This window comes from Cheilinus undulatus, linkage group 5, assembly GCF_018320785.1.
Source record: "Cheilinus undulatus linkage group 5, ASM1832078v1, whole genome shotgun sequence".
Classification (NCBI taxonomy): Eukaryota; Metazoa; Chordata; class Actinopteri; order Labriformes; family Labridae; genus Cheilinus; species Cheilinus undulatus.
Window position 1 is genome coordinate 41285916 of NC_054869.1, and position 24054 is coordinate 41309969.

Genomic DNA, 24054 nt, shown 5'->3' on the forward strand with positions numbered 1-24054 from the left:
AAGTCATTTGAAATTACAAACAAAGAAGTTAATGGAACTGAATTCACCAGAATAACCACAACAGGCTTTATTGTCCTTTTTAGCACACTTTGGTTATGTCACTACAGCATCTACCTCTAGTCACTGTGATGAAAATAAGTATACCAATTAATTGGTGATTAATGATAATTTTAAAAACTAGCCTAGAATACGAAATCAACAGAGTAATGGGCGTGCAGGGAGCTATTAAAGAGGTCAACTTGTTCAGAGTGTTGTATGTTTTTAGATGAGATCATCACATTTGGCTCTTGGGATTTCATAACTGTATCACCGTTTAGGCTGCAGATATATTGCTCCTTTGGTGTGTTGTCCCATCCCTGATCGTTGCCTCCAAAATGCTGCTAAACGATCAGATTACACTTGAGTGGGTTTTTGCTCTTTAGGTGATATTCATTCACCATCTTGAACCAAAATGGTTGAAATGAAATGGCTTCTTCTGCAGAGATCAAGCTCTTTCTCCTTCATTTTGTTGTTTTCTCAACTTGTACCTGTTATCAAGGTTGTCCATCACCTCCTCTGAGGAGTATCTAAACCACATATTACTGCCAGTTTTGCACCTTGACATAGCTGAATACCACCTATGAAGTAATAATCCTGCGCTATCTGCTAACAACTGTTCTCTCTGCTCCTCTGTGGGCATAAGACAACCTATCTGTTTTAACAGACTGACTGACAGGCCCTGATGTCCTTAAATCCCATAAAAGCCTCTCTACATCCATCGCCCTGGGCAACGTGCAGCAGTAAATGGCTTCAGTTTGTCTGAGGTGTACCCCGAGAGCCTAAAAGAGATCAATACAGTCACTCACAGTCATTGTTTTAACTCAGCTCCAGTGCAGCTCCTGCCATAAAACTCCTGCTCCACTCCTGATCCCGAACCCTCGAGCTCCCACAGCAGCTCTGCTGTCACTGCAACAACTTAAAGAGCTTAAGAATGGGCTGTCCACGTGGATTTATTCATTGCTGTGTGACATTGTGTCTGACTTACAACTATTGTTGTGTTTTATCTGCAGCTACTGAGGCTCTACCATTAAATATTTGCTTTAAACCATGGCTGCCACTCTTGTGAGATAAAACCAGCCCAATACAAGAACCCAGAATGAGCCCCTGCTAAATTTAATACTCAGAACCCTCTATAGGGCACGCTGCTATGTTATTAACGTCATCACAAAAGTCAATGTAGCTAAGATAGCTTAGATAGAAAGCTAACGCAGCCATATAAACAACATACCTACCCAACTTAAGTAGACACTTCGTGGCTTAGCTGTAGATACGTAAGCTACGTAGCTGCAGCTAACAGAGAGCTACACTTGCTGAAATGTTTTCATAGTGGACAAGCTCTTTTCCTGCATGCAGACTTTACTTGGGCAATCAGTAACTATTGACTTACTAAGAGACTTTTAAATGGTATATGGACTTGAGCTTGTATAACACTTTTCATTGACTACTTAAAGCACTTTTACACCATTGGTCAACCTTCCAGCTCTTCCTGCTAGGGCTGAACGATTTGGGAAAAAAATCTAATTGCAATTTTTTTACCAAATATTGCGATTGCGATTTAATACCCGATTATTTCTTAAGTTCTTCATCTTATGTATTTACGACAAAAACAAACAATAATTAATTCTAAACTATAACCAAGACAATATTAGATTAAACTGAAAAATTGTGAAAAAATATCTAATTGTGATTGTTTTGACTCATTTTGCAAATTTGATATGAACTGTTGTATTAAAGGAAAAGGTCATTTTATATAATTTTCATATTTAACAAGAAAAACATGGTTAAATGAACAAAAAAAATGTTTTTTAGTACACTTTTCTAAAAATATGCCACTAGAATGATTACACGATATGTAATGTAAAATGGCTCTGCTGCAAAAAAAGTTTTAAACTGGTTTTTTGACCTAAATTTCAGGTAAAAGAAATATTGCACCCTCTGCGATTTGAAAATTGCAGCAGGCCGTATTCCGATTTAATCTAGTTTGCAATTAATTGCCCAGCCCTACTTCCTACTGAGCCACAGTTGCCCCATTTTAGTTGTGATAAGACTTACAGTTTAAACTAAAAATAAATGTTTGCTATTTAGTTAGAATAGAACTGTTATACTGTTTTAAAAATGACCATTTACCTTATATTTCACTATTTAAACCACTTATTTTTACATATGATTCTACTGGAAAATCTGAAAAACCCCACAAATATTGAAAATATAAATTGATTTAAATAGAAATAAGGCTCACAGAAATAAAAACTGATAGACTATAAATTTAAAAAAATAATAAAACTGTCATAAGGTCATTCATATTTTACTATTTATGCATTAAAAATAGAAATGAATTAGTACGATTTACCACTGGATCACTCCTTAACTTTATACAAGCCTGTGGAAACATCTAACTACACTGAAGAGTACAATTATCCTACATTATAAAAAGTCAATTTTCTAGACCATACCCATAGTATGGTCTGCTTGATGAATTGGCCATACATCTTAATACAAACACCATTTTACACCCCTACATGGGTGTAAAGGTTCCTCCATTTTTCATGGTAAAAAATCCCAGTTTTGCCTCCATTTTTGAGGAAATTTCCATCAACATTTATCCTTTTTTTAGTTAATATTTATATTGTTTCTATATTCTCCCCTCAGACTGATTGTAACTCTTCTCTTCAGTAATGGCTGCTGTCCTGCTAGCTGTTGGTTACCATTTTTCCTTGAATTATTTGCCACTGCTCTAGTGGGTGGCTAGTTGTCAAGTTCTACCTCACTGACCTGTCACAGGTGAGAAACAAACTTTCAACTCTTCCCAACAATGAGAGATAATAATGCAACCTCATTTAAATTCTGCAGTTGGAAAAAAGGTTGCCAAAAATCTTCTCATAACATGTGCTTTAACATGATAAATTATTAGTTATATTTATTAATTGATAGTGTTGAATAGTGCCAAAGCCTTTTTATTAAACTAAATCTGTTCCACAGGACAGGTGTGTAGGAGAGGAATGAATCCATCAAATTCCAAGATAACTCCCACACAAGCTCTAAACTGAACAAATACACTGGCATGTTTGCCTGCAGTTCTTCAGAATTGAAAACAATAAAGACTGTAATATTGGCTGCCTGGGGCATCTTTGTTGCGGTGATGTGAAAACAGATGTCTGCTTTGTTTGATTTTACTAGTATTATTCTGAACTTTAACATCCTTGTACTGTGGCCTAAAATGTAAAAAAAAAAAAAAAAACCTGTGATAGGATTATAACAGTGCTGCTTCTTGTCCATGGCAGAGACATGAGACAAAACAGGCAGAGTGCACCATGTTCTATTAAGTGTGTCTGAGCGTCCAGTGTCCATGTTTGTAGATACAAAATGTGATGGAGTTGTTTTGGTAATGAATTAACTATTTCATTCAAAGCATTCCTATAGTCACATTCATGCCATTTTAACTACCCAACACTCTGATACTTATGTTGATGCTTTAAAGGTGACATGTCATTCCCTTTTCTCCCTTTGAGCACATTCTCCTTAAAAAGATACTTCAACATTTTGGCGAATTTGCACATTGCTATAATTCCGATAGTCTTAGTCATAGGTTTGTTACCTTTAGTTGTTGGTGCAAACTGTTTCTCGATCGGCGGAGCTGAGATATGAGCTGCTCTGCCAACGCTATGGAGTTTTATGGTATCCTGGCTTTCCCTAATCAAACTCATCAAATACACAATCCAACAACTCCAAAATGCTCTTGTGGACAAGTTGTGACCTGCACATTCACCACGCTATGTATTAATCATGGAACATTAGTTGTTTTAAAGGCAAATGCAAAGCTGGAACTACCAAGTAACTACAGCACTGCCACAGGCGCGCACTGTGTCACTCCGCCCTGTGGTTTACTCAGAAAGTAGTTCCAAGTATTTACTTCATGTGTTGTAATGTTACATAATTATACGTTATTATTTCATAGCATGGTGAATGGGTGAGTACAGTAGGAAAAAAAGGTGTAAAAAAGGTTCATGCTTGCTTAAAGGATGTGTGGTTTTATGTAAAATTCTTAAAACGGCAGCAAAAGTTAACTTTTCCTCATCAATAGCACCGTTGTAGCTCTGTGACTCACCGACCTACCGGTGACCCTTTGCTCTCACTGCAGGATGAGACCTAATGTTGATATAGTGATGATTTGCGACCAGGAGTCGTAAATAATCACTGTGATTGTGTTGTGTTTTGAAAGAAGTGGAAATTCTACGCTTGTGACTTCCTGTTTGGGGCTTTCTGATCAAGGGGAATTGACACAGTTTGGCAGCAGCCAGCGCTGAAAACAGACCTGCAGCGTATCACGAACAAAGCGGAGCAGAGTTGCGCTCCGGTGACACGCTGCTGCCAGACTGGAGCGCCGGCTGTGGAAATGCCCTGATAGACCAAAGAGGGAGCGATGTGCTCCGCAGTATGGTTCGCTGGCTGATCGTGGCGCGGTCGCTGTATGTGGAAATTGGAGGTAACCCAAACCCTGAAAAACAGCCCCATACCACAGTCCTTCCTCCACCAAACTTCACAGTTGGCACAATCTGATGGCCAAACAGAGAAGACTCCAAAAGAAAACATTTGCACTGCTCCACAGTCCAGTGCTGGTGTGCTTGACACCACTCCATCTGACGCTTGGCATTGGACTTGGTGATGTGAGGCTTGTATGCAGCTACTTGGCCCATTCAATTCCATGAAGGTTCCACTTTTTGTGCTTACATTAATGCCAGTGGTCTTCCTCTTCTAGGCCAAGTTGCTGTTGTTCCTAAACTCTTCCACTTTCTAATAATATCCCTTACAGCTGACTGTGGAATATCCAGCATGGATCAAATTTCCAACTGTCTTATTGCAAAAGTGGCATCTATCACAGTACCATGCTAGAAATCACTGAGCTCTTCAGAATGACCCATTTTTAATCACAAATGTTTGCAAATGGAGACTGCATGGCTAAGCTTGATTTTATACACCTGTGGGAACAAATCTGATTGAAACACCTGAATAAGATAATTAACAGATGTGCCCAAATACTGTTATCCATATAATGTAGCTATTCTGATCTTTCAAATATAAACATTTACCAGTAGTCTTTCAAAGAGCAATGAACTCCCCATTTTTACTTCAGACAGACTCAGCCTCTCTTGTTTGTACTCAGTCATGTTCTTAGCCTGTTTCCAGTAAGCCTGATTAATAGTAAGATTTCCCCTGGGTGTTTTCTTTAACATTTAACAACTTTCCTTGTCTTTCGTTGCCAACAGTTTTTGAAACGGATTGCTGGCATCAAATTCAAAATGGCAACGATTTTTCCAAAAACAATTGAAATGTCTTGGATGAAACATTTGATTAGTTGTTTGGTGCTGTTTTCAATTAAATATATGGTTTCAGTGTTACATAGTGTCGCAACTTTGTTGGCAACAGGGTACAACACGAATAAACAGAGCTAGAATTGCCACCTGGTGTTTAATATCTCTGTGAGTTAAACATTTACCAGAAAGTGAAAGTACAGTGGTGGGTCAAGGAGAAGGGCTGGGGTGGTTACTGTGGTAGTGTAAGTCAGAACTCTTATGATCAAGTGGTATACATGACGCCAAGCAGTCTTGACCTTTGACCATTTGATCACTTCACTGAAAAATTAGAGTGAAGAGAGTTGGAATAAAATCCCTCAAAGCAGACTTGAAATGTTAAGTTCACTGGAATGACCCGGACAAATGAACCCACATAAGTAAACATGGATATATGCACATCCTTCCAAATGGTCAACCTGAATACATGAGGCTTTTTACATCAGATGTTGCCAGCAAGGATAGAAGAAATTGTCGAATACATCAGCACTCAGAAAAAATGGTGCTACTAATAAAAAACCTTTGAAATCACTATAAATTCAGTTCAGCAAACACCCAACACTGAATCAAACTTTTCAGTAAATATATGTGAATGTGAAGTGGGACATCTGAGTGAGGAAGGACACTTTGACAGTAGTCTAACAGGAACAAAAGCTGCACAAGAAAAGAAGTAATGGGACTAGTATCAACTGCATTTCTCCCCTTAAAGCTGTTAGCACTGCAACAAGAAAGATGTCAAAACATGTCAACACTTGTTCATTAAAATTCAGCTCTTATGCTACTTCCACTTCTCTCCTGATCCAAGGTGCATGGACTTTCCAACAGTTTTGACAGGAGTGTATAACGAGGGTTTCAGTAGTAAACATAAGCCTCTTATTCCCAGCACTCAACATAAACCAGTAATGAGGAAGGCTGAGTGGACTGGTGGGCTGGGGGGGGTCATTAATTTAACAATGTCATTATTTATGAGCTGTGCTCTGAATAGATGGCAGCAATGGCAAGCCTCCTTCGACACTTAAAGCTGTTCCTCAAGACATGGTTACTAAAACCTGATCAAAACTACAGTATCAGCTGTCTGAGGGGTCAACTTTGATCTTTTTTCATGTTGTAGGACATAATTTCTTTCATGAGTTACTTTTCTAGACACAAGCAGAGTCATTAGAACTGTATTTGAATACGTTTACTAAAATGTAGGCACACATATTTTATACTGGCATCAGAAAAAGGCAGTGGTGGAGAAGTACACAACACTGAAAACCTGTGAAAAAGTGGGTTTCCTGTCAACCTCATAGTAAGACTATGAATACTGATGAAGAGTATCCTCTGTGTGTCTGTTAGAAGCATCTATTGTCACATGTAGTCTCTTAAAATCGATAACTCAGTGGAAAACTTCAATTGTGGTGCAAAACCAAAATTAACACTCCAGTTTTTTGCTGTGTCCAACAGCTGTTTGGGATGTGATGAGGAATCATTCTCTCGCTACAGGCTTCTGCGTAGTCAAGAGGTGTAAAAAGTACGAGTGTGTTTCACTCAAGTTAAAGTACTGTTACTGTTGGTTAAAAATGAATTAAGTAGAAGTAAAATTTCTGATTTCAAAATGTACACAAACGCAAAAGTAGGCTACTCCAAAAAAATTACCCAACTACAATAACTTGAGTAAATGTAATTACTTGCTTACCAGCCTTGGATAAAGGGTAGTTCAATTATTTGTCATGGCAAAGGAAACAGAAAGATTAAGCAACAGCTGGAGTTTAAAGAACCACACACCAAATTACAAGACCTTTTCTTCCATCATGCACCTTAGAAACTGGTGAATGCTCCAGGGCGCCTCCTTTTGGGGTCTTCTGGGAATGTTCAACTGGAAGACCCCCTGAAGGACACGTAAAAGGATTGGGCAAGAAAGGAGTTGGAAAGTGTCACTGGAGAGAAGGATGTCTGGGTTGACTTGCTCAGCCTGCTAGCACTACTGCTCAGCCCTGGATTAGCAGAAGAAGATGGATGGAAACATCAAAAATGTTAATTCCAAACATTATTCATCAAACCTGGAATGAAATCCCCAGTTATTAAAATGTTTTGCCTAATGCATTGAGCCAAGATGTGCAGAAGTACAGTAATAAGGTTTGAGACATTGATGTTACACTCTAATTATTTAAAGAAATGACATAACACGGGCTGCAAGGCGGCGCAGGGGTAAGCGCCGTTGCCTTACAGCAAGAAGGTCCCTGGTTCAGTTCCAAGTCAAGGCCTTTCTGTGTGGAGTTTGCATGTTCTCCCTGTGCGTGCATGGGTTCTCTCCAGGTACTCTGGCTTCCTCCCACCACCAAAAACAAGCTCAATAGGATAACTTGGGACTCTAAAATTGGCCGTAGGTGTGAGTGTGACCGTGCTTGGATGTCTGTCTATACAGCCCTGTGACTGACTGGCAACCAGTCCAGGGTGTACCCTGGCTCTTGCCCAATGACAGCTGGGATGGGCTCCAGCACACCCAGTGACCCCCAACAGGATGAGCAGTATAGAAAATGGATGGATGGAATGACATAACACAGGTAACATCATCATAAGAAGTAGAAAAAAAAGTACTTATGCATTCAAAACATTCAAACTGAAATCACGCTGATTGGCCATCATTTGAATCATCAAGTGCAATCAGCTCCACTTGTTTAGAATTGTGAATGCATCGGTTGTTAGAACTAATGTGGATGTTAGAACTTATTGTGGCATTTTTGCCACTGTGTCTAACATTCTATGTTAGAAATGGAATGGAGCCTTTTTTCTCTCTCCAGTTGTCTGCTTTATCCACTTTCTATCTAAAAAAAAGGCCTAAACGCACAAAGATAAGCCTTTAAAGGATAAGAATTTAAACTGTCACCCCTGCATGATTTTAAGAGATACAGAAAGAAGCTACAGATTTCACATAAGTCTATCTAACCAGGCTGTAAACTTGTTTATTTCTGCTGTAAAAATCTGCTTTTTATGGAACTTCAAATTCCTCTGTTTTTAGAGTGGGCACTTGGAAAACTGCATTATTTACACTCCTGCATTGGTTCCAATTTTTCAATCGTTTGTTTTTTAAAGCCTTAATTTATAGGCAATGACCTACGTCAGCCCCCCTCTCCATCACATCCAATTCACTACACTGATGCTAGCATGTGCATTTACAACAAAGCCTTAACTTGTCATTATACAGACAGGGAGACCTTAAAAATGGCATAATTGTCATTTTTAGTGCTCCTCCTGTCACCGCCCCCTCAGTCATGACCCGAGCTTTGAAAGCCAAGCGGTGTCTTTTATCGACTGTTAACCCGGGGCGTCCCTTCATCAGACTGTGAGGTCCTCCGGTCTCCACTGGTTTAAACAGCGGTTCCATGTCTATTAACAGTGTTGGGTCATGACCTGACCCCACTTATACCCTCACCTCTCCTGTCCATCTCTCTCTCTCCTGCTCCCCATCCCCCCAGCTCTATATCTTCATCCCCCTTTTACCAAGTCAATCCCTGCGGACCCTCTGCCACCTCATACTCACACACATGCACACCGCAGCCTCTTGTTGGCCCTCAGCTTAACAGTATTTATAACGATCTGACCCAAGGACCTCTCTGTACTAATGATCTTCAGCCCCTCCCAACACCAACACAAGCATACTGACAGACAATAACCTGCACTTTCACATGTAAAACATACATAATATATATATTTTTTTTCTTATTGGAGGTAAGGGTGTGCTACAACCATGAAGATTCTTTGTGGAGTTTAGCCTGTGTTACAGAGATGTTCAAAAACGGTCAAAACGTGACACATCTTACTCCAAGTTAAAGTGTACAACACATAAGTATCAGGTTTTGTTTTTTTTAAATTAGGGCTACTTGTAAACTATCACCTAACACCTCTTCAATGTTAAAGCCAAATAGATTTCTACAAAGTAAAGTCAATTAAATGAAAATATGTAATGCTAAATAAGTGACTGCACAAATATTCTCCCTCGTTCAAGTCAGTTTTTAGTGGATGCACCTTTGGCTGCAATCACAGCACTGAGTCTGTGTGGATAGGTGTCAATCAGGCTTGTACATCTGGATGCTGCAATTTTACTTCATTCTTCATTGCAAAACTGCTCAATCTCTGTCAGGTTGTCATCCGGAATTTTCCAATATTGTGCCAAATTCATTTTACCCCTTTCCTGTACAAGCCTTCCAGGGCTGGCTGCCGAGAAGCATCCCCACAGCATGATGCTGCCACCACTACCATGTTTCCCAGTGGGGATGGTGTGTTTGTGGTGATGTCTGGTGGTTGGTGTCCACCAAACATAAAATCTTGTCTGATGGCCAATAGCTCCAATCGGGTCTCATCAGACTTTCTTCCACTTGGCCATGGAGTCTCCCATGTGCCTTTTAGTGAACTCTAGTCAAGAAACTTTGACTGGTGAAGAACCCGGGTAGCAGTTGTTGTCTGCAGAGTCTCATCTCAGCTGCTGAAACTTGTAACTCCTTCAGAGTGGTCATAGGTGTCTTGGTGGCCTCTCTCACTAGTCATCTTCTTGCACGGTCACTCAGTTTGTGAGGACAGTCTGATCTAGGTAGATTTACACATGCACTATATTCCTTCCATTTCTTAATGATGACTTTAACGAAACTCTGGTACATGTTCAGTGCTTTGAAAATGTATTTGTATCCATCCCCTGACTTATACTTTTCAATAACCTTTTCTCTGAGCTGCTTGGGTGTTCTTTTATCTTTCTGGTGTAATGGTAGCCAGGAATACTGAGACAAAATAAATCTTCAACTAAAATGTGATTGTTGTAAATTTAGCTGTTAATTGAGATTAACATTTTCTCCAACTTTTATGGCTTGTTATTATGATGACAGATTGCAGCACTACTAGACCTCTGAATATAAAAGTGTAAAGAGTGAATTCACAGCAGAGGGGTCACAAAAGGTTTAAAAGTTAAGTACAGTTGTGAGTTGGTTGGATCAGAAAATTGCAAAAGGGATTTTGTCCAAAACAAACTGCTTAGGAATATTTTTCTCTTCACACAAATCTCATTTGGCCTTTTTCCTCCGCCCGTATCCCTCTTTAATGACCGAGTGAGAAATAGCAAACAAGGTTAATCTGGGGCTCAGAAAGATGCTGCTGCAGACTTTACACACTAAAGTATGCACATCTCCACACACACACACACAAAACAAACTATTATACTCGAACTCATTCTTTTTCTCTCCCAAGGCCTTTTTAATCCTCATATGAGTCACCAACACACACACACAATCCTACACGCTCACACGCACACAACAAACAAACTCTCTGTGTTTCACGCTCTCAATCAAGCTCCGTCAGCAGCACTGGAGCCGATATGAGTCCAGGGACGGAGGAAATGAACGATGTCAACTGGTGTTATAATTCAGCAGAAGCGACCACATGAGAGGGAATACATCTACTGTATTTGGTGCTCATGGGAAATCAATCTCTACTCATAATACAATGAGTACAGGCTTTCGCTTGTGTCTTGAAGGGGTGTAGAGGTATATGGGTGATTTTGAATAATGCTTCACGGCTTATGATGAGACTCCTGCTCCTACATGTCTCTGGTGTTCTTTTCCCCTCACCTGACAAACGCTGATGAGCGGATGGGCAACCAAAAGGAGATGGAAGCATCCAATTATACTCTCAGAGTGATCCTTATGCAAACAAACACATGTGCATACACAGGTTTGACAATTCAAGAGAAGTTCACACCCCTAAATCAGAGGAATGCATTTATAGGATTATGTGGCATGAAAATCACTAATAAGCATTTACAACAGCACTTTTTGGTTAATGTATGGAAGAGCAGTCACTTTTCAACTCTTTTATTTATCTGAGTGATCATCAGGTTCTCTAAGTTTGAACTGGAATCTCTTTATCATCATCTACTGTGAGTGGAGGCTGTAAATTTAAATTATCATTCATTCCACTTTTACTTCATCTCAAGAAAATCATTGAGGGCAAGCACTCCATAGACCATCCATCCATCCAGCCATCATTTGAAAATAATGCTTTTCCGCATTTTTGAGTCTTGGGGGGCTGGAGCCAATCCTAGCTGTCATTGGTTGTAAAGCAGGGTTCATACTGGGGTGGTTGCCAGTCACACAGAGACAAACACCAATTTAGAGTCACCAGTTAACCCATCAAGCATGTCTTTGGACAGTGAGAGGAGCCAGAGTGCCCAGGACTGTCCGACTGGGATTTGAACCAAGAACCTTCTTGCTTTGAGACGTCACTATCCGTGGCACCAACAGCATACAAGAACAAGCAGAGAAATGAAGCACAGTTGAAAAGAGTAGCATTATTGAGTATTATTTAATGTTTTAATAAGAAATGTGCTTGATTGGCTGGCTGAAAGGTCAAAGGTGGCATCAGAATCATTGGTCAGTTATACTAATAATCAATATCTTAGTAGTTCAGGCCCAAAATCCCAGTCAAATGCTGTCACTAGTGGCACCATAGCTGTCCTAAATATCTCCTGCCATACTACAACAATGCTCTTTGATCTAATGTAAACAATGGGGAAAGACTAGCACTGGTAGCACCAGTGCAGTTTAGGTTTATTTTGGTCTAGAGAATGGAGATAAAGCTGTATGTTGGCTGTGCTAGGTTACACTGACATATTGAGATAGCATTCAGTGATGACATTCAGAAAGGAATATGGATGTTAACTGAAGGCTGGTGGTGCTAGCACTGCTAACGTTAGCCCAATTCTGTAACCCAGTGATTCCCAAAGATTCCTACAATTATTATTTTAGAATAAATCTTGGGTAACTAATTTGGTTCTTATATGTTTTGCAGATGTGCTGCACAAAAAGTAACAGTTGTACAGTTTACTTGTACATTGATATTAGTAAGTCTCTTAAGAGAGTGGATGACTTTTAAATGATGGTGAAATACAGATTTGATTTTACAGTAATTAAAAAACAAAGTAAATAAAACTAATCATTAAGATTAGATGAAATATTTTGAATAATTAGTCCAAAAACTGCTGCTGGGCCTCAGAGAAGATGACTAAAAGCACGCTGCAGAAAAGTCACTCTGGACATTTTCCACTGTGCTGTAAAAAGGAATAAATCGAAAATAATTTTAAAAATGTATGCCAAAGTTTTTAAGAAGAGGAAACACATTTCTTGAGTATGATTCAAATCAAAACATGCAATTAACCCTGTCATCCCTGATGAGTATATAGAGCTCAAATTATTGGAAGCAAATGATAACATAAAAACTTTTAAGCAATAATCACTGAATAAATTGTATGTGTTTGTAGAAGGTACAGTACATTGCCATTTTAAGTTACATCATTTCAGTTTTACTTGGAAATGTATGTTGGGTTAATTTAACTTTTTTAAGTGAAACTACACTGTGGATACTTTCCTACACTTTAAAATTCAGTTTACAAGTACTTAACTTAAAGCTACGTGTTCTACATCCAGTCATTTTCCCATTTTTCTATCACAAACTTTAATCTGGAACACTTTTGTCACTCGAGGTAGACCAACGTAAATGACTACGAGTGATACTGAACTGAAAGGTGCACAAAACCAGGACGGCCTCTTCCATCATGTTCAGTATACCATCCATTATGTATTGTGGTGATCCGACAGGCGGGACATGTCTGAGTCAGTTATTTCAGTCATGGTGCAAAAGTGTCTGCAAAAGTGGGAATATTCTGCAGATTAAGGGACGATTGTCAAATAGTTTGAATACTATGGCAAAAAATACTTAAAATGATTGAGCAGTGTTTCCTTAAACTCAAAATGTGTTCTGTCAACTCAGAAAAATAGAGCTGAAATAGCTGTTTTGGATTTTTAAATTAACACAACTCATTTTTTAATAACTTTCAACTGTTCAGTCTTACAATGTGCAAAATGTTTGACTGTTAAGTTATCAGGTGGGGCACTGATGGCCTGGTGGTTAGTTTGTGTCCCATGAACAGAAGCTGTAGTTGTTCAAGTCGAAAGTTGAATTTGCCAAAGCAGGACGAACACACCTAGATAATGCAGTCAGAGACGTCTTTACTCTTCTCCATATTCACTTCAGTCTGACCCAAACTGGACTGGACATTGTGCACATGCTCTAAAACTTCTGTTTCAGGCTTTAACCTGGAAAATATGGATCATGAATGTGCAGGATAGCAGAAGTTTCTGTGTCGCGTTTATTTTGGATGTAGCGGTTTCTCGTCTGTACCTAAAGTAAAAGCATGGAGTTTGTAGGAAATGTGCTGAGCTGTGAAGTTGCTATAGTTTCCACTGTCTGACATTAAAGTGGTTAGCTGCTTGTCAATACAGTCAACAGGAAGATCAGATAGTAACTAAGCTGTAAGAGAATGTATCGTTACTTACTGTGGTTGGGACAAACTTACCTTCAATTGTCCCCTGGATGCTGGTATACTGGGACCAGGACAGTGGCCCAGCTAAACTTTCTAATTTAGCTCAGCTTAACTATTCATGTAAATATACTGAGCTAGCTTCATTTTTTGAGGAGCAAATGAGCATCGATTTGTGCCAGTACACACTTGCAGATTGCTGCTCTTTTCTGGTATATCCTCTGAAGGAAAGAGAGCTGAAATGGTTTGTTTTGGCACTCAACCCAAAGACAGAAAATAATTGCCCTTGTCATGAAGGTGTGCCACATCAGATAAAACTGAGAGATGGCAATCAGCGTCTTGGACTATATTCCCTCCTCTCCTTCAGTCTTAATGAGAAACTTTTAACACCTCCACTCTGTTGCCAAAGCAAACCATTTTCCTGTAAACGGGCCGGGTTTGGGTGTCTGACTCATGCCTTCCCACCTCTCTTCTGATTCCTGCATTGTCTCATTTCTGCATTTTAAATGTCTGTTGTATGAAACATGAATTTTAATATGCACAGTTTTCTTACTTAAAATGAGACAGTGGCAGATCCCTGAGCTTTGAGACTGATGAGCTTGGTCTCCAGAGGTATTTTCAGTAGATAATAGCAGTGTAACAACTGAGAGAATGGGATCTGAATATCCTATTTCTTGGTTTTTTACTTCTTCGGGGTTCCTAGATGGCTTGCATTTGTCTTTTTGAAGGCATACTTTAATTCCCTTGGTTATCCTCCAGCTATATAAAAATTTAGCTCATCCTTCTCGTTTCTTGACTTCATCATTAACTTCTGCTGAGATTGGCCTTAAAAAATAACCCAGCAGTGAACGATTAAAACAACCACATTAGTTCTTTTTCTTGTTGCTACAGACTTGGCCTTCTTAATTGATAACCAGTAAATGAATAACCAGGTGCACAATCTAAGTCTGTCAGCTTCTGACATACTCCTCCAACATATATCACTGCTGGTGCACATTAAACCTCCATAAACTAGACCGTTTAGTAGCTCACGTCAAACATGCTACTCTACACTGCCTGTAAAAGTATTCAACCCATTGGATATTTTACACACAATTTTCAAATCAACCAATAATTTGGCTTTTTTTGGACAAAAAAATGAAACCTATTTAATGTCAAAGTGAAAGATAAAGATATGTAATGTGAAATAAGATGCTGCATAAATCCAATCTAATTGTAGTGAGTGGCTCTAGTAACAGTAGTATAAAGACACGTGTCACTGTCCCACAATCACTATTCCTGGCTACCATTACACTATGACTGCAAAAGAACACTCCAAGCAACTCGAAGAAAAGGCTATTGAAAAGTATAAGTCAGGGTGTGGATACAAAAAAAAGTCCAAGGCACTGAACATCTCCCAAAGTTGAGTTAAATCCATCATCAAAAAAATGGGAGGAATATTGTACATGTGTAAAACTGCCTAGATCGTGCCGACCTCACAAACTCAGTGACCGCGCAAGATGCTATGTTTGGTGGACACCAAACACTGCACATCACCACAAACACACCACCCCCACTTTGAAGCACGGAAGTGGCAGCATCATGCTGGTTGTTTTCATGTTGTTAGCAGCAAGCTAATTAAAACTACTCAACAAAGTACAAGCACACAAAAAAGCCACTTAAGTAGAGTAATTTGAGTAAATGTAATGAGTGGAAATGTACTGTCCACCCCTAAAGACAAATGTCTGACCGAACTTTTCTTTAATTTAGCCACAGTACACTTACAAAACTGTGTCAGGAGGAAACTTGTTTCAGGGATTTCTTACAGGCTCTGGCAGAAATATTTTTCAATTTCAACCAAAGAAGATGGAATTTCTGCTATTCAAATATGTTGCTAGAGGGATGTGGCAGAGAATTTAGAAACATTGCAGAGCTGATACATGAAGGGATTAAAACTGAAAAACCCTGCCAGGTTGAGTTTCTGAAAGGAATGGCGCAGCTTTTTTGTGCCATAAGTGAAGAAAGCTGCCACATGAAGACACATCGTACTGTGTTGATTTCTGTTTTAAAACAATGAACAAGAGGAGCACACACCAAACAACCAAAAAAGTCCTAGTCCTAGCACACAGCCTTCATCAGCATCATCACTGACGGGTTACAGCCTAAAGCATTTGTTGTGATCTTCCGCTGCCACTGCCCAGAATTAAAGACCCTATAAGGACATTTTTGTGTGATGACGCTTCAGTTTTCTTGTGTTAATTACAGTCCTATCTAAGATGACATAAGGGAGGCAGCTTTTAGTGAAATGTCCTTCATTATAGATGATTTTTCTGGTCGGATGATTGTGAAAAGTTTGACTTTTGGTTGCAAAAGAAACTTTTTGTTACAGATTCTATCTGCAAAATGTGGGTGAAAAGGCAGATTAAAATGTTTATGACTGGGCTGCAAATGAAAATGCTCTGTAATAAATTGTTGGACTGCTGCCACTGTATTCCTGCTGTCTTATAAACTAATGAGGGTTGGGCACTGTGTACAGGAGGTTGAGAAATACATTCATCAATCAGTGATTGTTATTTTCTGTGCATTTATCAAAATGAACCCATGTTGAAGCTCCTGTGAGGAGTTTAACCCCTTAAAGCCTGTTATATCATATTTGATACATACTTTTATAATACCTCTATCTAATCAATATGATTAATAAATTACTGAAAAAACTAGTGAATACAATCTGATAAATGATAAAAAAAAAATGCCCTCAAGTGGATTATCAGTTACCAAAAATACCTAATGTATCAAATGAGATACAAAAATAAATATATATATTAGATTTTATGGAAATTTGGATTTTTGGGATTTCAGTAGAAAGTGAAATAATAATTTCAGTCCCAAAAAATTAGAATTTTCTGGCTATAATTTGTGTTTTCAGGCTTTAATGGGTTAAGCTGGTTGTGAAACTGCCTGAAAGAAAAATATGTTTGCTTCTTTACGTTAGGGTTGGTAGTATATGCATTATACCTGGATCAAGCCTGGGTCTGTTGGAGGTGGTGATGCGGTTTGAGCTGTGATAGTCATGTGGTAGGAGAGGTAAGGTAAAGGTCTGCATGTTGATATGGTGGGTTGTGAGAGCTAGCATAGAGGAGGGTGGCTCTGGTCTGGGATGCTGGAGTTCACTGTCTAAGACGTAGGATTAATCAGAGGAAACACCTGCGAAGGGAGGTTCCCGCTTCATAACCCCTGGTGGTGTCCTGGCTCTCGCAGCTCATCAGTCTACATAACATGGCCCAAGAGGGGCCCTGTGGTAGAGCAGGCAGCCCCTGCATTGTCTCTGCCTGGAGCTTGGATGTATGGAGCCTGAGTATATTGAAGGTAGCAACTATAAAGTATGTGGTAGGCCATGTATATAACTAATCACTAGTGCATGGGCCATTACTGCAACCTGACATGCTAGATAGACTGTTTCATCCTGGGTGAGAACATCAAGAAATTTTGATAATATAATAAAAACTTTTGTGTTTTGCTACATAGGATATGAGATGTAATAAAAAATCCCACAGATCACCAATGCCTGAAGAACAAAATGTAAAGCTGATGTAATGATGCGCTTTACAGTCAGGAGTGTGTGCATGTTGTTGTTTTTTGAAATTGACCACATTACGTGTGTTTTCTCGCTTGTTTGAGTCATTAAACTCTTCATCAAGGGTGTCAAACATACAGCCCGTGGGCCACTTATGGCCCGCCAGCAGGTGCCATATGGCCCGCGAGACATTTCAGGAAAAAGATGGACATTTTTTTAAAACATCAATTTTCAATGTTTACTGACTTAGGTGTTTGAAATACAAATTTTTGCTCATTTCTCATGATCTATCTATAATCACAGCAAAGAAAGATCATAATACGATGCAATGAAAGAGTTTATGGTACTGAAGGAGAGGGATTTATTTCGTTTTTTTATTTATTGATTGATTGATTTACTAAGATTAAAAACGTAACCAGCGTGCACAGATGCACTTGGCCTTCTCATCGTCCTGTCTGCACCTCAGTTTTCCTGTTTCCTTCCTCGGGCCTTAATGAATGTCAGAGGTTTTTGCATCATAAAACCAAACATCTATCCCTGTGGGAGATTGAAGTTGCTCTCAGGATAGCATATACTTTCCCTGTGTTATAGTACTTCAGCCACAAACACAGACATCGAATCTCACTTCTGGCGAGATACGATGTCCCTATTTAATTCCTCATTATAATAAATCTGTGATGCCAAACTAATATCAACTAAATTTAATTACTTTTATGTCAACAAGAAGTGCAGTTATGTTCTTGATTGGTTACGTTAAAGCGGGACAATGTTTATAAATCCTGTAGCATATTTAACATCTCTCTCTCCCTTCTCTCACTCATCTCCTCTTTGGACTCTGTCAACTGATCCCAGGCCAGGTGAAATAAGGATCAGATCAGATTTTGTGAACAGGTTGCCATTTTAAAGCCATAAAATGTCATGCTGAATGTAAATTTATAATAAATATTTCAGTCTTGTAGATTTAGCATCAGTGGGACTTAAAAAAAAGTAAAAAATCTGAAAAAATTGCCCTATAAGACAAGGACAGCATATTTATGCCTAACCTGTTTAGATTACTTGCAAGTAGCTGTCTGTAGCTAATGTACCCTTTTGTGGGTGTGTGTATATATATATATATATTGCTAAGAAAAATAGCATCACCCTCAGAATGTCTCAATGGAGCAGATCCAGCCCCTGACCCTAAATGACACCCCTGATCTACATGGATTGACACATTTTGGCAGTGGCTTCCACTGGAAATAGACTCTGCATGTGTCTTGAGCGTAGCAGGATGGAGAAGTGCTTCTGGCACATGCTTCAGATGGACCAGGGCACATGCCGTGGAACTGCAAAGACTGACTAGAAAGGGAGCGATTTCTTCTGGAGAGGGCTTTGCGTGCAAAGGTGGAGTATGTGGAATTTGAGGGTTTAAAACAACTCCTGCATACTTACAGGTCTAAAAAACAACGTCCAAACATAGATGCAAAACAAGAGTTCTTCACAGGACCTGCAAGTTAACTAAATCTTGAGTAGAGACACAGCTTTAAAGACACTGCTTAACTTTCCATCAAGCTCTTCTTTCTGGGCATACTGACTCCTACACTCTCCAAAGCTCAAATTACAGAAATTTGTCTTGGTAGTCTGTACTTCTCTGCCCTTAATTTGAGTCTTGTGATGAATCTATTTAAAAGTTGAAGATTGACAGAAAATGCAAATTATGGAGCCCATTTTTGTGGGCTGCATAATGTTATAACGCAAAAACTCGAAGGACTACAACCTTGAAAGAATGCAGGAGTACTTTCTGAGAGAAGGCTTGAACTGTTCAAAGAGCTGGAGTAAGATTATAAAATGTACCTGGCATCTCTCTCTGCTGTGATCAATAATTAAAGCTTAACCTCCCTACTTTATGATCTCATCTTTTCAATCCCTTCTAATAACAGATTTACAACCTAATTAATTCTCTTGTGTCCTTACGCTGTTAACATGCAGGCAGAAATGTTTTTCCATTTCAGATGCCAGGACCTCTCTGTATCACTGTAGAGATCAGATAAACTCGCTTCAGTCAGGAATGCTCATCATCCCTTTCTTTTTCTGCTCTCTCAGGACCATCTTCAGTGATCAGCAATGATGATGACTCCGCCTCCCCGCTTCATCACGTCTCAAACGGCAGCAACACTCCGTCATCCTCAGAGATGGGCCCTGACGCCGTGATTATCGGCATGACCAAGATCCCAGTGATAGAAAACCCGCAGTACTTCAGGAGCACCAACAGCCTGCTCAAAACCGACACGTGTAAGTGAAACTCTCAGTTATCTATGCAACCCTTGGGCTTTATGTTTCTTGGAGTGATGACTAACTTGTCAGTAAATCTAGTGTTAATAGTGGTTAGCAGCTGACGAATACCAGCAAAGACTGAAGGGCCTTTACAATGCATCCTCTGCCCTCACTGTATGACTGTATGGGTGATTGTAACCCATTTACACTGCATTCAGAAACTATTCAGAACCCCTTCACTTTTATTCAATTCTGTTATGTTGCAGCCTGATGGTTTATTTCATTTTTATTCTCATTAATCTACACTCAGTGCCCCATAATGACAAAGTGTAAATACAAGAGCACAGTGGCCTCTGTAATTCTCAAATGGAAGAAGTCTGGCACAATCAGGACTCCAGACACTCCCACAGTCAGAGCAAAATAAACAACTTTGGGGGATTTTTTTCCTCTGTAAACTGTCAGACAACATTCTAAATTACCATGACAACAGCTGGAATTACTTTCTGATGCCCCCACAGCCATGCTATGATTAAGGAAATAAATGAGCAGGAAATATTCCTACTGTGGACCTGCAGTTAACACCAAGGTGATGCTGTTTGTGTGTGTGAGATAGAGAGAGAAAGAGAGAGAGATTGAGAGTGGAAATGACTGGAAACACTTCACCATCAGTGTGTGAGACTTTTTAAAAGGAAACTCCACGGATTTCTGTCACAGTCCATCCCGACTTCACTTGTACAACGTGAGCACTCAGGTCGGGCACGACTATGGGACCGTATAGTGTGAGCACATAATTCAGACGCACAGTATGAGTTCTGCCAAGACTGTCGTATGGTCGGCATGAAATCACACACTGTACGCCAGTGTATTTTTTCACACACTTGTTCTCCCATCTTTTGGGGACTGACAAGTTAGAGATTGATCATTCTGTGACAAGAGTCTTCAAAACATTCAAATATTTACAAAAAAAGTCCTTATGCTTTTGGGGCCTCTTTTGAGTCATAATTCAAGCAGTCTGAGTCTGCAGAGACTCAGAGGGACACATTAAAGCCTCCCTGTGTCTCTTTCTTTCCATTATAAACTCCTCAAGCCGTCTCATTCAGTTTCAAAGTGTTGAAGCATGTACAGTTTGGCAAAGCCTGACGTTACGCCAGAACAGCCTGCCATTGGTTGTCACAGCCTGACACAATGCATTTTGGAAACCGTAATGCTAGCTAACACTGAAGCTAGCAGGAGAAATGATTGAAAAACAGAAAAAAAGTATCAAACGAAGTTCAGTATTGGAGTTACTGGTGTGGATTTAATCTTTAAATGTCCCAGAAAATCATCCAAGTTACAGGCTTGCCAGAAAAGTTTCTTTAAGAGCTACAAAGGCACGGATAGCGTCATTACAATGGCAAAATAGGGAGCTTCAAGACAGAAAAAATGAAGTGGCTACAATTTATGCTACTATAGTTATTCAACTTTGAATAAAATGTCTCTTCTTGTTATGTATGATGATGTCGGTCCTAGTCATTACATTTTAGGTACATCTAAAGATGACCTTATTGGAACTGCTCAGCTGTTTGCCTCTCTCTCCTTCATGACTCACTAAAGTGACAGACAACAACAGCAGGTGTGGCGTGAGCGTGCATTATAAAGGGGCGCTAGATTTCTTTTTCTGTGCTCTTGTTTTACAGGTCATTTTACAGGTGATTAATTGCTGAATAAGCAGTAATGCATGACACTACTGCATGATTGACAAATGTAATGCTGTTATAGTAACACGTTACTTTGTACCGCACTACAGCCAACACTAAGCTGATATGAAACACTACATGTACACAAGCTACTGTAAATTTTAAAGATATTATTACCAATATCAACATTAGTATAAAGGAAAATGTGTAAAGAGGGTCCATGGGAGTTCTGAAAGTTTAAAATCTATGAATTAGAGGACTAGAAATGGCTTGTGGGATGCGTAGTTTCCTCCACTCTAGGAAAAACTATCTACACAGTTCCGCCCCTTTGTGTTTTTCTCCATCTTCAATCACTTTTTTGTGCTGAAACAAAGCACAAGTGTATGGATAGCTGGTTGGCTTGAGTCCAGGATTAAAATTATCAGTATAAGGATTTACTGAAATGTCAATGGGGGATTTGAATGAGGACATTTCTTTATGGAAGCAGAGCATCTAAAAACAAAGTGTGTGGGGGGGTCACTGTTGAACTCTATGATAATCCAAATGAACTAGAAATGTTCATCAGGCCATTGTGAAAAAATATTCCCAAGTTAAAGCCACTTGTCTCACACTGGGGTTACCATGGCAACATCTCTCCTGCTGTCATGGCAATGACCTTGGAGCTGCTGAGGATAAGCTTTCATTTGTGAGGGAGACATGGGAAATAGAAAGTCTGTATGCATGTGTGTGTATCTATGTGTGCCTTTGAGCCTGAGCAGATGTTAGGCACAGATCCATTGATAAGTTTACAGACTTACATTTGTGACTCACACACAACTGTTATCAGACTCAAAGGCAGAAGAACTCAAGTACCTACTGGTAGAAAGCACTTTTATACGCTGATGACTCTCATATATTTATCTACGATCATATTTATCCACAAAGCAAAGGACAGAAGGCAAAGAGGTCAAATGAAGGCGGAAGTTCTAAACAAAGAGTCATGACAGAGAAGGAAGGGAGAGAGAAAAATAGGCAGACAAAGAGCACACAAAGATATTGACCTGGTCCATCAACATGACATTATGATTATTGACAACACATAAAAGCTACAGGCTTCGGCCTTGCGTTGCAGTAAATTATCATACTATGTGTGCTTCTTTGTGTGCACTTTGTGTCTTTTTCAGCCAAGGGGTATAATGACGGGAGACGGGGGCTTGACCTCTTCAGTCCTGCGATATAACTAAAAGATAGACTGGGATTTAAAGCCTAAGGGCAGGAATGAAAGCACCGAAGATCAATGAAAGTCAATAACCTACTGCTGTGTGTGTCCATGCCTCCATTTGTGTTTTTAATACACTACAGCCATTACAACTATTACCCTGTGAGCCCCTTTGACTCTCAGGTAGGCTGCATAAATAGTGAAAAGTTTCTGACCAATTATTTGGCATTGTGCCTTTTCAGACCCATACAATAGCCTTTGATGGAGACAGTTTGGCAGAGTGGCACCAGGTTGTTCGCCAAGAAATGAACTCTTTAGAAAAAAGTGTCCCTAAGCAGCTTGTAGCCTTTTGTATTGAATACAGAAATCAGCGGCAGTTACACTCCTGCACATAAAAGATGGCACAAGACTCTTCTTGGCAGCAATAAAGCAACAATTACTGTGCAAGATGATTGATCCATGTGTAATTACTGGAACGGTCCGCAGTGTTAGCTTACTTTTGACGTGAAAACCTCATTAAAGCGGAGTAAGCATTGTTGGGGAGTGTGTCACATGCATTCTTACACATATACAGTAAGAGAAAATGGGCATGCAACAATATAAACGACTGTGCTACTGTTAATGGATTGCCCTTTGAGGATTTTTCAGTACCCTCCACATCAAACATTAGTTTCCTGCTTCAGATCACTCTTTGTCACCACAAGTTTACTAGTTAAAAAAATGAAAGCTTAACTAGTAAACTAACAGACCATAAAATGCTAACTAGCAAGGACCAAAATTTAATCAACTGACACTACTGGAAGACAGATTGGCCTTATAAATGAAGTACTTTCATAATGGTTCATAGTTAACCCCAAATAATTTTTTCTTTCTCCATTGCACTTACCAAAAAAGGAATTTCTCTAAGTTAACCAGTGCACCCTGACTGCAAGGTTGGCCATCAATTTACTCTTCCATGCATACATCCAATCAAACCAGACTAGACGAGGTACAGTGCCAATAAAAATCAATCATGGTCAATATAATTGCACTTTTTTTTTTTTTTTTTTACAAAAAAGTAAAATAAGAAAGAACAAAAAGCTCTTTAATATCAAAATGAAAACAGATTTCTACAAAGTGATGTCAACTACAGTAAATAAATATATACCATGTAAAATAAGTGACTGCACAAACATTCACCTCCTTTAAAGTGACTGACCTTCTTCAAAAGAGGTCCAGCCAATTAGTTTTAGTAGTCTCACAATTAGGAAAATGGGGATCACCTGAGTGCTGTGAATGTGTCTCAAGGGACTGTAGTTTAAAAACACCTGTGTCTGGAAGGTCTAGTCCCTGGTTAATCAGTATTCCTGGCTACCATTACACCATAAAGACAAAAGAACATCCCAAGCAACTCCGAGAAAAGGTTATTGAAAAGTATAGGATAAACATAATTTCAAGGCACTGAGGATCCCCCAGAATTCAGTTAAATCCATCAATAAGAAATAGAAGGAATATTGCACATGGGGAAATCTGCCTGGATCAGGCCATCCTTAAAAACTCAGTGACTGTACAGGGGACTAGTGAGAGAGTCCACCAAGACCCCTATGACTACTCTGGAGAAGTTAGAAGCTTCAGCAGCTGAGATTGGAGAGACTCTGCATACA

The 24054-nt window shown here is 39.4% G+C and overlaps 1 protein-coding gene across 1 annotated transcript in view; it reads left to right on the plus strand.

Annotated features, from left to right (window-relative positions):
• The window catches only part of ntrk2a (neurotrophic tyrosine kinase, receptor, type 2a), a 178664-nt gene that overhangs the window by 97426 nt on the left and 57184 nt on the right, over positions 1-24054 (plus strand). Inside the window, exon 14 of the mRNA XM_041787159.1 lies at positions 19367-19555. Coding sequence (XP_041643093.1) covers positions 19367-19555 — 189 coding nt within the window. The remainder of the gene's footprint in view (positions 1-19366; positions 19556-24054) is intronic.